This window comes from Nuphar pumila, chromosome 15, assembly GCF_984573655.1.
Source record: "Nuphar pumila chromosome 15, dmNupPumi1.hap1.1, whole genome shotgun sequence".
NCBI classification, from domain to species: domain Eukaryota; kingdom Viridiplantae; phylum Streptophyta; class Magnoliopsida; order Nymphaeales; family Nymphaeaceae; genus Nuphar; species Nuphar pumila.
Genome location: NC_143263.1, coordinates 17457649 through 17473053, shown reverse-complemented (window position 1 = coordinate 17473053; position 15405 = coordinate 17457649). Strand labels below are relative to the sequence as shown.

The following is a 15405-nucleotide window of genomic DNA, read 5'->3' as shown; positions in this document are numbered from 1 at the left end:
GTTGACACTCCAGAAGTTGTTAATGTTAAAATGAAGATTGATGATGGAGAACTTCTTGCAGACCCTACTCCTTACATACAACTTGTCGGGGCACTTTCCTATCTATCCATTACCAGACCAGATATAGCACATGCTGTTCATACAGCAAGTCAATTTCAACATGCTCCTACTTCTGTTCATATGGGAGCAGTCATGCGTATTATCAGATACATCAAGTCCTCTCTTTCACGAGGACTTTTCTTATCTTCCTCATCTTCTCTTGATTTAATTGCATATACTAATGCTGATTGGGGATGCGATCCCAATAACAGACACTCAACCACTGGCTTTTGTGTCTTTTTAGGGGAATCATTAATCTCGTAGAGGTGTAAAAAGCAGCAGAAGGTATCTCTCTCATCCACCGAAGCTGAATACAGAGCCATGGCAACCACGACCATGGAAGTAGTTTGGCTCCGACGACTGCTTGCTGACATGGGAGTTGAAGCAACAAAGGCTTCACAAATGTGTTGTGACAACAAAAGTGCGATCTACATTGCCAGTAACAGAACATTCCACGAACGCACCAAACACATCGAAATGGATTGTCACTACGTCAGAGAGGAATATCTACACGGGATAATTGATCTGCCATATGTCACTTCAGAATATCAGTTAGCAGACTTCTTTACAAAGCCTCTCGCTGCTCCCCGATTTCACTTTCTCTTAGACAAACTTTCGCTCATTGTACCGTAAGTTTGAGGGGGAGTGTTAAAATGTAAAACTGTACATATATGTATATATAATAATATTATATTATTATATATATATATAAATACATTTTTAATTTCTTTCTTTTCTGTATTTTTTTTCCTTTATTTTTATTTTTTTGTCTTTATGTCATCTAGTTCAGTTTGAACTAGAATGACTGTTGCTAGTCAAGTCCTGTCCAGACTTGACTAGCAATAGAGCTGTTGGACTGACACAGTCCAACAGCTCTTAATAGAGCTGTTGGACTGACACATTCCAATGTGCCCAACAGCTCTATTGAGTCCTCTTTCAGCTGTGTATATAAAGGGGTGCAGCCCCTCTTGTATTTTACTCCAATGCTTCTTAAGCAATTGGTTTTTCATATCAATAAAGAATACATTTTTATTTTTTTTTGTTTCCAGTTATACCCTTTTTAAGGGTTGTGCTTTAGTGTCATTCTTGACACTTGCTCTTGTTAATCAAAGCACGTGTTTCGAAGATCCCCATTTCATTTCAGTTTTAAGGTGTGCATTTTACAGTGTGGCCATTATATAGGCTTATGCTTTCAGGAAGAATTGCAATAGCTTGAAGGAGTCTATGAACAACTTGTGTGCATATTTCAAATAGTTAAGACATGAAACTTCTTGAGAATGGCTTCATGCCTAGCGTGGTAATTATGGTTTGTGTAAAGTTGTCACAATGGTATAAGTTGGTGCAAGTACTATTTCAATTAACATGAGCATTAGTCTATGTCACATAGATGTGGGTGCAGCAGGTACAACACGACAGCTTCAACAAACATGGGTGTGGGGGTGTGGCAATATATATTTTGCCACACCCCCACACCCATGTTTGTTGAAGCTGTCGTGTTATAGGGTTTATATTTAATATAGTCGATTGTGGGTACAATCTAGTTGGAATCTCATGATGCAAGTTGTTTTGACTCAATGTAACCTCATAGATGTGTTTAGCATGCTTGATTTAGTGGGAAATGACCCTTGGATCGTGATTTTTCGATAAGGAAACATGTTTTTGGACCCCGGAAAAGTATTGCACATTGTAGGCCGTTGATTTTTGGATCGATGGAAAAACCTGTACATGGGTTGTATTCCCCACTAAAATAGACATGAAGGTCACATCTATGATGTTAGATGTGGCAAAAAAAACAAAAAATTAAAAAACCTGCACTTTGCTAAGTTGATTGCACATACAATCGATCATAGCTAATCTTTTCCTATACATATATAGGTCTATTCTGTTCAGCTGGACTCAGGTCTGACTCTAGTTAGAGTTGAATCAGACCTGTTTCAAGGTCTCACTTGGTCAAATCAGACCTGTGTCTAAACCCTGTCTGACTTGGTTGATCTAGACTGGGGCAAGACCTAGGTTTGATTTGAGATGCTTCACACTATACACCAGGTGTTACAAAAGAAATTTGAGAGAGGGAGAGAGATCCCCTAGAGTTGCTGCCTCACAGGAGATGGTCGCCAGCTGCATCCATTAAGGCACTAACTCCCCTCAGTTTCAAGATCTTTTTTTTAAATCTAGGCACTTTTGGACTTGGTTAGTGTTGACCGTGTCTGAAGGTGGACCAAAATGTCAGGTGCAGCGTTGACCACATCCATCACTGCTTGACCATGTCCAGACATGTGTGCTGCACCTGCACCCCATCTGTGTCTAGCCATGTTGACATGGTAGTGCTGACCCTCAACAGGCACTGGTGTTACATAGGCATTAGTGCGCTACTATCAGTTTCATATGGTGATATAATGAATTTATAGATTTTTTTTGCACATCAATAATTTATTGGGATCTACCCTAGTATTGCAATTTTGTGTGGCACTGCATTATTGCCTCATTTTTGTTCGATTTCAAGCATGCCTGATATCAAATGAACAAGGGTGAGTACAAAAATAGGGTCTAGACTCTAACTTGTATGGTAACAAATGAATCTAAGCCTATTCACTAGTTTTCTTTCGGAAGACAGAACGAAAATCATAGGACTATTGATTTGATTATACTAGCAGGACTATTGATTAGATTATACTAATGAGTTGTCACACACACAGAAAAGCACACACACACACACATAAAAGCAAAAACACACCTAAGCTTAGTTGTCAAAGGCGCTAGGCGGAGAGCCCCTAAAAAGACTAGGTGAGACCTAGGCGGACTAGTCGGTACCCCAATTATAAAAAATATACAAAATATGTAAAAAAATTGATAAAATTAACAACAAACATGTATACAACATAAAATCAATCAACAATATACAATAGACAAAATACATGTCGTCGAACACTATAAAACAATTATATTAAATAACCTGCTCAAAACAATTAAGAATAAACGAACAATTGAACAAACAAACCATACAACTAACATTGTGAATGAACAATATGCAAAAAATAAAATCATGTATACAAAAAAATTAACAACAATAGGCATAAAATAAGCAATAGACAAATAAGAAGAAGAAATGAACCGAAAAAATGAATAAACCATGCAATTGATCATATATGAGTTACACAAATATATAACTTAGAAATATAACTCACAAACATAACTCAGAAACAGTCAACCATAAAATATAACTCACAAAACATAACTCAGAAACAATCAACCAGAAATATAACTTAGAAACAGTCAAACAGATTATATATATATATATATATATTATAAAAAAAGGAAAAAGAAAAGAAAAGCAAAAAAGGGAGGGGGGGGGAAGAGAAGAAGAAAACCCAAAGAGAGAGAGAGTGAGAAACCGAGAGAGAGATAGAGAGAGATTTTTCTTCTTGCTGCAAAAAACTGTGTGTGTGTGTGTGTGTGAGAGAGAGAGAGAGAGAGAGAGAGAGAGAGAGAGAGAGAGAGGCGTTTATTCCACCAAGGATCAACAAAAAAAAATCAGTTCCACAGCCCCGGAGGTCCCAGCCTAGGCGAGATAGGCGGTAAAATAGGGCCCCACCCCCCAAACCCAATCGCCCTGGTGGTGGGGCTGCGCTTAAGTCGCATAAGCCGCTTAGGCGCCTCCTTTAAAAACAAAGCACCTAAGTTTATCCTTCGTTATTTAGATACATACTTCTTTCAATTTAACTTGAGTATTGTCATTAACCCAAGTTGAGTTAATAGAATAGAGTTAGTAATTTACCCTCAAAGAAATAATTTTTGTTTTGAAAATTTTTCAAAAACACTTCTAAAGTTTTGGTGATAATTGAAAGAATCTGAATAGGGCTTCAAGATAGTGCGCCTTCAAGCTGAAAATACAAAATAAAGAGAAGAGGAGGATGCCAAATGAAAAGTAGGGCACGTTAAAAGTATCGTGACCCTCTCTTAATAAGATATATATAGGATCTAACACTACTGAACAAAATACATGAAAAAATATACAGGATTACAAGTATGCCACCGCCCAAGCATGGGGAAAGCATACGCTCGGATATGGATCCAATATCGGATCCATATTCGATACAAATACAATTCTAACATTCTAACATCCCCCCTCAAGTTGTGCATGAGTTTTCATCATGCCCAACTTGTTCTTCAAATGCCAAAACTGTGATCCAGTGAGTCCTTTGGTGAAAAGATCAGCAACTTGTTCAGAAGTATGTATATATGCAGGGGAGATTTCCTCATCTTCTATTTTCTGACGAATGAAATGTTGATCAATCTCAATGTGCTTGGTACGACTGTGAAGTATGGGATTGAATGAAATTTTAATGGCACTTTGATTGTCAACCAGCATGGAAGATTGAGCAATAGGAAGAGATAATTCCCCAAGGAGGTGACGAAGCCAAGTAGCATCGGCAGTGCCAGCAGCCATGGCCCTATATTCAGCTTCTGTGCTGGATTTTGCAATGGCGCGTTGTCTGCGACTACTCCAACAGACAAGATTAGAATTGAGAAAGACACAATAGCCAGAAACAAATCTGCGTTCATCAAGATCGCTTCCCCAATCAGCATCAGTGTAAGTAGAGATAATATGACCATCCACAGTAGGAGACATGCGTTTATAAGTAAGTCCATCACCAATAGTCCCCTTGAGATAACGTAAGATACGCTTGACAGCTTCCATATGAGTGTCTGTGGGAGCATGCATAAACTGGGAAACTTGATTGACAGCATATACAATGTCGGGCCGAGTGAATGTCAAATATTGAAGTTTCCCAACAATACTGCGGTAAAGGGTTGGAACAGGATATGCAGGACTGCCATCTGAAACGTTCAACTTTGCATGCAAAACGCTGGGCGTGTTAATGGGCTTACAATCAGACATACCAGAGGATGTGAGAATATCAAGGGCATACTTGTGTTGAGAAAGAGTGAGGGAATCCTCAGTCCTGTCTAATTCAACACCCAAAAAATATCTGAGGTCCTCGAGATCTTTCATTTTGAAGTGTTGTTCTAACACTTCTTTGATTTGGACGATATGAGAGGAAGTATTTCCCGTGAGAACAATGTCATCCACATATATCAATAACCAAGTAGTGATCCCTCCTTTGTGATAGATAAAAAGAGAATGATCAAGAGCACTCTTCTGAAAACCAGCTTCTTGAATGTGAAGGGAGAACCTTTCAAACCATGAACGAGAAGCCTGTTTTAACCCATATAATGACTTGTGCAACTTGCATACCCATAGATTAGAATCATTAGTAGCATATCCTGGTGGCTGTTCCATGTAGACGTCCTCTTTGAGGAAACCATGAAGAAAAGCATTTTTGACATCAAGTTGATGTAATGACCATCCAAAAGTAATAGCAAGAGAGAGAATAACTCGAATGGTACTCATCTTAACAACAGGGCTGAAAGTCTCATCATAATCTTCCCCATGTTGTTGAGTGAAACCTCTAGCCACAAGACGAGATTTATACCTATCAATACTGCCATCTGGTTTATATTTGATTTTATAAACCCATTTAGACCCAACAACATTCTTATCCCTTGGCCGTGGAACGACTTCCCATGTTTGACATTCATTCAAGGCTTCCATTTCTTCATTCATGGCTTCAATCCAACGGGAATTTTGAGAGGCCTGAGAATAACACTTTGGTTCAGTCTGTTTATGCAAACTGGTCATAAAAAGCTGAAAATCCAAAGTGAAAGTGTTATAGCTTATCCATCTATCCACGGGATGTCTCGCTCGAGTGGACCTTCGTGGATGAGAAGGAACAATAACAGAATCAGTAGTAGAGGCAGGAGTGCGACGAGAATAAACCAAGCCAGAAAATCTGTCTAAAGGAGGATCAACCATCTGAGTATCAGACATGTCTGCTTCAATGTGAGTACTATCCATCTGGGCATCAGATATTTCTGCTTCAATGTGAGTACTGTCAGGAGGGGCTGGAAAAGTGGTCGGTTGAATCCCATCGCCTAAGATATTAGCACATAACCATGGATCATATAGTCTGGACGCTGAATCATGAATAGCCTTGGAAGAAGTGTGAAACTGCAATCTGAGTTCATCAAAAACAACATGTCTTGAAATATGTATACGGCCTGTTAGGGGATTATAGCACCTATAGCCTCGATAATGGTCTGCATAGCCCACAAACTGACACATTATAGCCCGAGCCTGAAGTTTGTTCCGGAGGCTGGAATCAACATGAACATAGCAAATGCATCCAAAAACCCGAAGCTCATCATACTTAGGATGCTCATGATTCAAAAGAAAGAAAGGAGATTTCCCTGCGAGAAGAGCTAAAGGCAATCGATTTATAACATAAACGGTTGTGTGAAATGCCTCAGTCCATAGAGTCATAGGGAGATCAGTGTCATGGAGCATGCTTAAGGCAGTCTCTACAATGTGTCGGTGCTTGCGTTCTGCAATGCCATTTTGCTGTGGTGTGTGTGGACAAGATATCTGTCTAGTGATGCCATGATTTAGCAAGTATTCAGTAAATTCAGGTGATAAATATTCACCACCACCATCACATTGAAAATGCACTATGTTGGATGAAAATTTATTTTGGATGAGGGCATGAAATTGGCTAAACAAACGGAACACTTCAGATTTGTGTTTTATGAAGTGTATCCATGTATAGCGAGAAAAAGAATCAACAAAAATGACATAGTATCTACTGCCGGAAGGAGATGAGACAGGAGCTGGTCCCCAAACATCAGAGTAAATCGTTTCAAACAATTTAGAAGCTCTTTTATTGATGGAATTAAAAGGAAGGGCATGACTCTTACAAAGTTGACAACTTGAGCACATGCCTGACTCACTAACAGGTCTCAGACTGGATTTGTGCAACAATCCATTATTAACAAGGCTAGAAATAAAAGAATGACTACAATGGCCTAATCGATTATGCCAAATGGACGGCATATCAATTTGAGTCAAATTGACTTCATTCGGACTGATAGGAAAAGAAACAGATGAACTGGACTTGGACACTGGAGGAGCTTCTTTGAGGACGTACATGTTGCCTTCACGAATTCCTTCAGCGAATATCGTCTTGGTGAGAGGATCCTTGACAAAAACAGAGGAAGGAGTGAATTCAACTGATGTGGAAGAGTCATCAATGAGTTTAGATACTGAAATAATGTTTTTCTTGACATTAGGGACGACTAAAACATTGTGTAAAGGAAGAGAAGTATGCGGCAAAGAAACATATGCATTACCAATGTGAGTAATTTTGTGGTGAGTGCCATCACCTGTAACTACAGAACCTTTTGCTAAATATGGAGATGCACTAGAGAGTTTACCTGCATCATCAGTCACATGGGCGGCAGCACCAGAATCCACATACCAGACACCATCATCATTTTGCTTGAGATTCAGATTAGAAATAGCTGTCATTAAGAGTTGTTGTGCATCGGGCGTGAATGAGGAGGAAGACGCTCTAGAAATGATAGAGGGGGTTGGCCTGTGATCACGTCGACCTCCCTTAGCTTTGTTCTGAGGATTGTGCCAACATTCAGATTTAACATGTCCTCTCTTGTTGCAATAGAAACATGTAGGGATACGCTTTGGCATGTTAACAAGAGTGCTGCCCTGAGGAGTAGGAAGAATACCCTTTCCTTGTCCGGATGTATGAGCCCAAGTATGTGCACGCTGTCCTGACACACCATGTGTAGAAGTAACTAAAATACTGGGCGAAGTAGAAATGGAAGCATCATGCCTGTGAACTCTACTAGCCTCATGCTGGATCAATTTTGCCTTTAAGTCTTCAAAAGAGGGTAAGACAGGGAGAACCTCCAGAGCAGTGCAAAATATATCAAACTCTGACCCTAGACCACTAAGAGCTTGCTGAACTTTATCCTTGTCTGAAATAGGATGGCCAATAACAGCAAGTTGATCACTTACATTTTTAATCTCATAGAGATACTCAAGTACAGATCTGGAGCCTCTATTTATGCTTTGAAATTGACGCTTCAATTGAAGATATCTAGCTTCTGAAACTTGAGAGTATGTATTTGCAAGCGTATTCCATAGTTGAAAAGCTGAGATATCATCATCTATACCTGCAAGCACTTCTTCAGAGAGGGTAGAAGTAATATAAGCAACTAAAGCCTGATCATGTGCCATCCATACGGCATATGCTGGATTAGGGATATTATCTGTAGCAGTCACCGAACTAGTAGCATCCTTTGTTTCACCCAAAATCAATTCAGGCGGGGCTGGAGTAGAGCCATCAATATGACCATATAGACAATGGCTCTTAATGAAAGGGACTATCTGACGTTTCCACGTCAAATAGTTGGAATGGGTTAACTTTTGGGAGATGAGTTGGGAGAGAAAACTCGAAGAGAGGGTGGACATGATTATGCTGATATAATATTTGCGTTTCCAAAGGTACTCGGCTGAAGGATCAGGCACTCGGCTGAAGGATGAGGATCAGACACTCGGCTGAAGAATGAAGATTAAACTCAGCAGATCGTGGCCTGGTTGACAGGCGTGATGAAGAAGGCAGACGTAACTCAGCAGTTCGTCGATCGTGGTTGGAGAAGACTCGCTCGTGGCTGGAGAAACAGGCGTCGATCGTGGGTTGCTCTGATACCATGAAAGAATCTGAATAGGGCTTCAAGATAGTGCGCCTTCAAGCTGAAAATACAAAATAAAGAGAAGAGAGGAGAGGGGGAGAAGAGGAGGATGCCAAATGAAAAGTAGGGCACGTTAAAAGTATCGTGACCCTCTCTTAATAAGATATATATAGGATCTAACACTACTGAACAAAATACATGAAAAAATATACAGGATTACAAGTATGCCACCGCCCAAGCATGGGGAAAGCATACGCTCGGATATGGATCCAATATCGGATCCATATCCGATACAAATACAATTCTAACATTCTAACAATAATAAAAAGCACACCCAAGTTTTGGTCATTGCAGCACACATTTAACAGCAGATTTTCCGGAATTAAACTCTAGTTTTTTTATTAACTATGACAAAGTATATATATATATAATGAATTTTGTTGCCAATATTGTAAAATAAATAACATAAAGCGTACTGTAATTCAAAAAATTGTATTGTACCCCAAAAAAATCATAAAAAATCACAAACTCTAGTAACATAAATTAAAAAAGTAAAAATAGGAAAAATTATTGATGATAATGAATGAAAGTAAATAAATATTGTATTTAACCCTATGATGTGTTATCTACTATCTTTAGTCATCTATAGTATTAGTGGGCTACATGCTACTACTACTAGTAGCACCAAATAATGATGGTAATTTTATATTTTAATGACAATAGATTACATAATAAAGCCAATAATAGCAAACTAACAAGCAGCGGTCAACCAAATAAAATATCAAACACTCAAGAATCAAGATAACAAGTTAATCATGTCTAATAAGGAAAATGCAAATTAGCCAAGTAGAAAAGCACATATCACAAACTCATAACATAACAAAAAACAGTCTAAAATTTAAGGTAGAATGTTTTGAGTTTCACATTCCAAATAAATTAAATGTTCTCTCATGTCATTTCAGTCATCATCATCATCTTCTTCATATACCTCATGCTCTTTAAGATCATCATCCTGTATTGATTTTCTTCATCATCCACCTTGTTGTTCCTTCTACATTAATCCATTGTCTTCATTTAACACGGAATGCTTTTGTTGAATCCATTTTTCTAATATGTTGAAGTTTTTTAACTTTGTGAGGTCAAATTATTTTTTGCGCTTTGTGTAAATTGCCTTTTTAGTTGCTTGAAGCAAATGACATTAATATTCGCTTTTTTTCTGCCATACACTTTAATCCCTATGGCATTTATAAAATGTTAAAATGCTAATATTACGTCTCTTCTAGCCAACATAAGATCATTGAGCTGTATATACTCTAAACTGTCTTTCTTCTTTGTGTGGATATGTTCATGCTCTAGCTTTGTTCTTAGCTACTTGCATTACAAGTTTGGCTTAAAATATGAACACATCGCTCTTCAAATTTGTAGGCATACAGAAAATATTAGTTACTCTGAAAGGCCAGAGTGGATCTTTATATTAATTGTCACAATCACAAACATTTTACTGAAATTTATGAGGAATATATTTAAAAGATGTCTGTGATTCCGGAAATAAAAAACTGGTCTTTTCTTATGTCCTGTAAAATTATTAAACTACCATTGAACTCTGGTGGTGTCAGATTATGTATGGGAATGCCATGGGGTCTTTCAAAAGTTTGAGAAAAAATTATTTGGGATGCTTGCCAATGTCCACTAAGGTCGTTGACACTGTGGGTGCTGGTACATGAGCATGTATGGGCTAGTCTAAGGTTAGACCCTTTAGTTTACAGTTGAAAGCGTTGAACTGAGTGAAATTGCTAGAACACCCTTAAAGGTGGTGGTAGTTATGAAAATTTGTGGTTACTTTTTAGGGTAAAGAAGGAACTTCATTTTTTTGAGATTACAATGGTCACCAGGACGTTTTGTTACTTTTAAAATTTTGTTTGGCCATTTCTTTTTCCTACCTACAAAAGACTTTATCTACTTCTCAAACTTTTTGCATATGTTCATAATGCCAACACTCTCATCTGTACTTACCTATTTCTTTATGCCTCATGTTCTTTGCAAGAGTTAAACAAAGCAATCGTTTCTGAAAAGCTTATTTTCACGAGCTCCTAAAAGAGCAGTACTTGTATCCTAAGGCTCCATGAACTAGGATTTAGTAACGGTTGATAGCATCATATTGTGTATTAGATTATTGGTGGAATTTTATGCAGGGAAAGAAACTGTACTCGTGACATTAAACTTCAAATGAATGAAATTGAATTGAATCACTTTTCCGCTTTAGGACTGTGAATCATCGTAATATCTCCATATCATTCTAGGACACTATGGATTATCTTTTAGCACCACATATATTGAGTACTTTTTACTACCTGATAGTGCTTTGTGCTCTGATTTCCTTCCTATTCTTAGAGCTTTTGAAGTTTTACTCTTTAAGTTAATGTATTTAAGGTTTAGTCAAACCTGATGAGAGTGTTGGCATCAATTAGTGATTTTTTCCCAAGAGATTTGGAAATAAGTACGAATAATGTATTTGGATGTTGCTCATGTACGACATTATTCAAGTATGCATACCAAAAGAAGCTGCAACCACCTTGGTCATCTTGTCCTCTTTATTCTTTGGACTTCTTTTTGTCTGTATATGTCATTCACTGGGCATGGTTCCTTTTACAGGTGGCTGAATAGTGAAGATCCTTTAATCAGTTGGAATCCATGGACTAAGAGTGAAGATAAACAACTACTGTTCATTGTGCAACAATCTGGACCATATAATTGGATTCAGATAGTGGAGACGCTGGGGATAAATAGAACTGCTTCTCAGTGTTTGTCAAGATACCAACGTAGTCTAAATGCAAATATTTTAAAGGGTGATTGGACAAAAGAAGAAGATGCCCAACTTCGAGCGGCTGTGGAAGCATTTGGTGAGAACAATTGGCAGTTGGTTGCATCTCATTTGGAAGGGAGAGCAGGTGTTCAATGTTCAAATAGGTCAGTATTTTCTGATAGATCACGTGTGTACTTTCTTGAAGATAACATGCTACTGAAATAACTTAAAAATCTGTAGTACAAAAGTATGTAGCCAACTCCACCTGTATAGCTATCAGCATGGATTGCTAAACATACAGCATGCATGCCTTTAAAATTTTAAATGAACAGAACTCTTGCAACCATCTTAGCAGGAACAGCTGAAAAAGTATAGAAAAAAAGTAGAAAAGACATCAACACTAAGGGTGTATTTGATTACCTCAGATCTGTTTGGATTTCACATGAGATGCACCAAAAATCCTTTGTTTTGCAAACATGGGACCTCAGATCCTTGGATCTGGGATTCTAAAATATGGCCATATTTATGAATGTGTGGCCCAAGGTTGGAGGGACGGGCCAGAGATACATTATTCAATCTCTCTCTCTCTCTCTCTCTCTCTCTCTCTCTCACACACACACACACACACACACACACACACACACACACACACACACACACACTGAATCTTAAACCCAGTTTTGAATACCAGGGCCTGAGAACACCTCGGATCTCAGATCTGAGATCCAAGGAAATCAAATGAACCTTAGATCCCCTGTGCATGTGCATATGCTTGCACGCTTTTCGGCCATAATAAGGTAACAAAAGAGTTTTTAAAGGTTTTTCATTGACATGACAATAGTGTTAAAATATATATAATTTTGTTGGAATAAGTAATGCCCATCAGGGGCATTTTAGTCTTTTTACTTTTTGTATCTCCCATAGATCCGTTGGGAGCTCCCAACGACTCTATGGGAGCTCCCAAGGCTTCTTGCCTTTGTTCCCCTTGTGTATAAATAGGGACTACTTTTCCTAAGCATTCTACTCAATAAAGATTATATTTTTTTATGCTCTTGTGTTATTGTTTTGACTCTTTGAAGTCTTGTATATGCACTTTGTGCTTGTGTAGTGCCTTAGTGGTTTTGTATTGTTCTTTATTGGACTTGTAATATTGCTTGTGCACTTTGTATTTGTTTTTCTGCATACTTCATTGCATGTCATTGACTTGATGAGCTGCAATAAATAGAGAGAAATTGGCGGTGCCAGAGTTGTGTGGTAGTTGATGAGCTGCAATAAATAGAATTTTCTTTTCCTTAGGCTGGTGAACTTTGTGAACCAGACTTGTCCTTATGATTGCATGTCATTGACTTCTTAATGCATGAAGCTGTCCTGATATATAGGTTGTCTAGCCGCGCTTCTTGCTGGGTGACAAGTGGCGGGAACCATTACTACTATTTGTGTCCACGTCTTCTACATGATACTGATCCTTATTTCCCTTGGATATGTGGACTTTTAGATGAGAAGCCCTTGTTAAAATGTAATGTTCTTTATATATATATATATATATATATATATATATATATATATATATATATATATATATATATATATATATATAGAGAGAGAGAGAGAGAGAGAGAGAGAGAGAGAGAGAGTGTAACGCCCCAAAATTTCAACTTTCAAACCTTTCATAAAACAGGCAAGAGACTAAAAGAATCTCTTTATTTCAGAGTTGGTTTAAGAAATAAGCGGAAGCCCATCCTTTTGTTAATTTTAGAAAGGCAAGTTGACCACTTTGGGCACGTTAGCTGAAGAACCAAAACATACAACCCATGCTACTTGAAAAAGGCACTTTCATTAAAAGAAGGTTCCAAAAGTACAAAATTCGGATGTCCCAAGGAAAATCCATTACAAGACCCAAAAACATCAGGACGCGAGCTAAGAGCAGGAAGAAGAGAGTCTTGAAACCATCTTGCCATCGCGCCATCGCCCGTGAAGTGCCTATTCATCACCTGTACCCATAGACTGGGTTAGTTTCGCTAAAGAAACTAGTAGGTGCACAAGATAGACTACAAGGAAACTGAATTATGTACATTTCATTCAGTAGGTTACGCAGTTTAAAGTAGATAAGCAGTTAAACAGGTAAGCAATGCAAGCAGATAAATAGTGCAAACGCGTATGTAGTGCAAGCGAATCAGTAGTGCAAGCGAGTCAATAGTGCAAGCGAGTGCAAGCGAGTCCAAGTGAGTCAGTAGTGCAAGCGAGTGCAAGTGAGTCCAAGTGAGTCAGTAGTGCAAGCGAGTGCAAGTGAGTCTCACTACTCAACAACCAGTGTGAACAGACTTTATGTTTCGATATTACTGGCCCGCGGGTACGCGCAGGCAAAACGTAGAAACAACTGAGACTAGTTCGGGCGTCTGTTATTCTATGTATTTGAATAACCCGAAAAGCTAGTTGAGTCCGCTCCAGAGGGACGGCTTTAGCCGAGAGAGGATTCCCCGAAGGAGGCAGTGCCACGGATGCATCCAACTTCTGCAGAAGTTTTGAGCTAACTATTGTAGCCCCTTTCCCTAACTCCAATGACTAGGGAGGCCGGATCATTGCCCGTAGGGTGGTTGTTAACAACCTGTCCATTGGAGTTTGTACCGTCCTGTCCTCTCCCTTGACAGACCACTTGAAACGAACAGGTACGTTAGGGGTTGCTTAACTAACGACCCACTCTATGCTGTAGTCTTTAAACCACTCAAGCATCTTGCCTGTGAAGGCGAATGTGAGGCCATTTATGTGATTTCAGCATTGTGCATTTCGCACTGTTCGTGGTCGCACGACCGTCTCATCCGATCATCGCAGTACTAGACGTGTCGTGCACGACTACAAGTACTCTAGGATGAAGGGGGTATAGCTCCTCAAAAGAAGCCTCAACAGGAGTGTTTCACAAGGATGTAAAGTTTATCAACTTTACTATATCCTTTGAAACAGCAGTACCTTGTGCCAACATTATGCCTGCGATTTTCTAGAACCTCATCCGCTATCGGGGTATCTACATGCCTCGCATGACTCGACACCGGCCTCGATAGACGGGATACATGTTTCTCAACAGAACCTCCAACTCGTCTGCAGGACTGCATACTTAAGGAGTCAGGATCCTTGCAAGGTATCCCCCTCCTTAGACGAGGATGTAACGCTAGCTCCCATCTCAACTCTCGTCGCAAGAGAGAGAGGTGAATGCCTGAGGATGCCTTTAAGGCATATGCAAAGAGCAAAAACCTGTGCGGCATCTGCAATAGCAAAGCAGTAATAATACATACAAAAACAAGAGCCTAGGCGCAAAGCGCGGCGACAAGGTAAAGGCGGTAAGCAGAAGTGCGACACTGAACCTCGCCACGATGCGTGACGGCACATACAAACCATAAGCAAGAATGCAACACGAGATCTCGACGTGATACACGATGGTAAGTATAGACTGACATAAGGTAAAGGGCAAGGATCGTGAAACCGCGTCCTTGAGTTAAGTGCATACTCGTATAAATATATATATATATATATATATATTTGTATATATATATATATTCATTTTATTGATCGTTTTTAGTTTAATTGAACTTAATTCAATTATCCAAGTCTTTCGTACAATCTTCCCCTACCTTGGAGGGTTACGAGCTTGCCGACGTCTGCGGACGTACACAATTGACGGCTCGGGTCGCGGAGCGCGAATGAGATCCGTCGTAGCTGCGAATATGCGATATTAACATGCAAGCCCCGACAAAGCAAAAGCAAGGCAAAGACTCAACTTCTCCAATACATAGAGTTGGGGCCAACGGTCCCAAATGACTCAAAACCAAAAAGGATGGGGCAGGGCCAAATGAGCCTTGCCGCCCAAAGAGGGATGTAGTCAATGTGAGCAGATGACTCACGTT

General features: G+C 39.1%; 1 protein-coding gene across 1 annotated transcript in view; it reads left to right on the top strand.

The window, feature by feature from the left end:
- LOC149814661 (uncharacterized) overlaps positions 1-15405 on the top strand; it is a 66285-nt gene that overhangs the window by 41442 nt on the left and 9438 nt on the right. The window contains exon 5 of the mRNA XM_089990410.1: positions 11359-11673. Within this exon, the coding sequence (XP_089846536.1) occupies positions 11359-11673 (315 nt within the window). The remainder of the gene's footprint in view (positions 1-11358; positions 11674-15405) is intronic.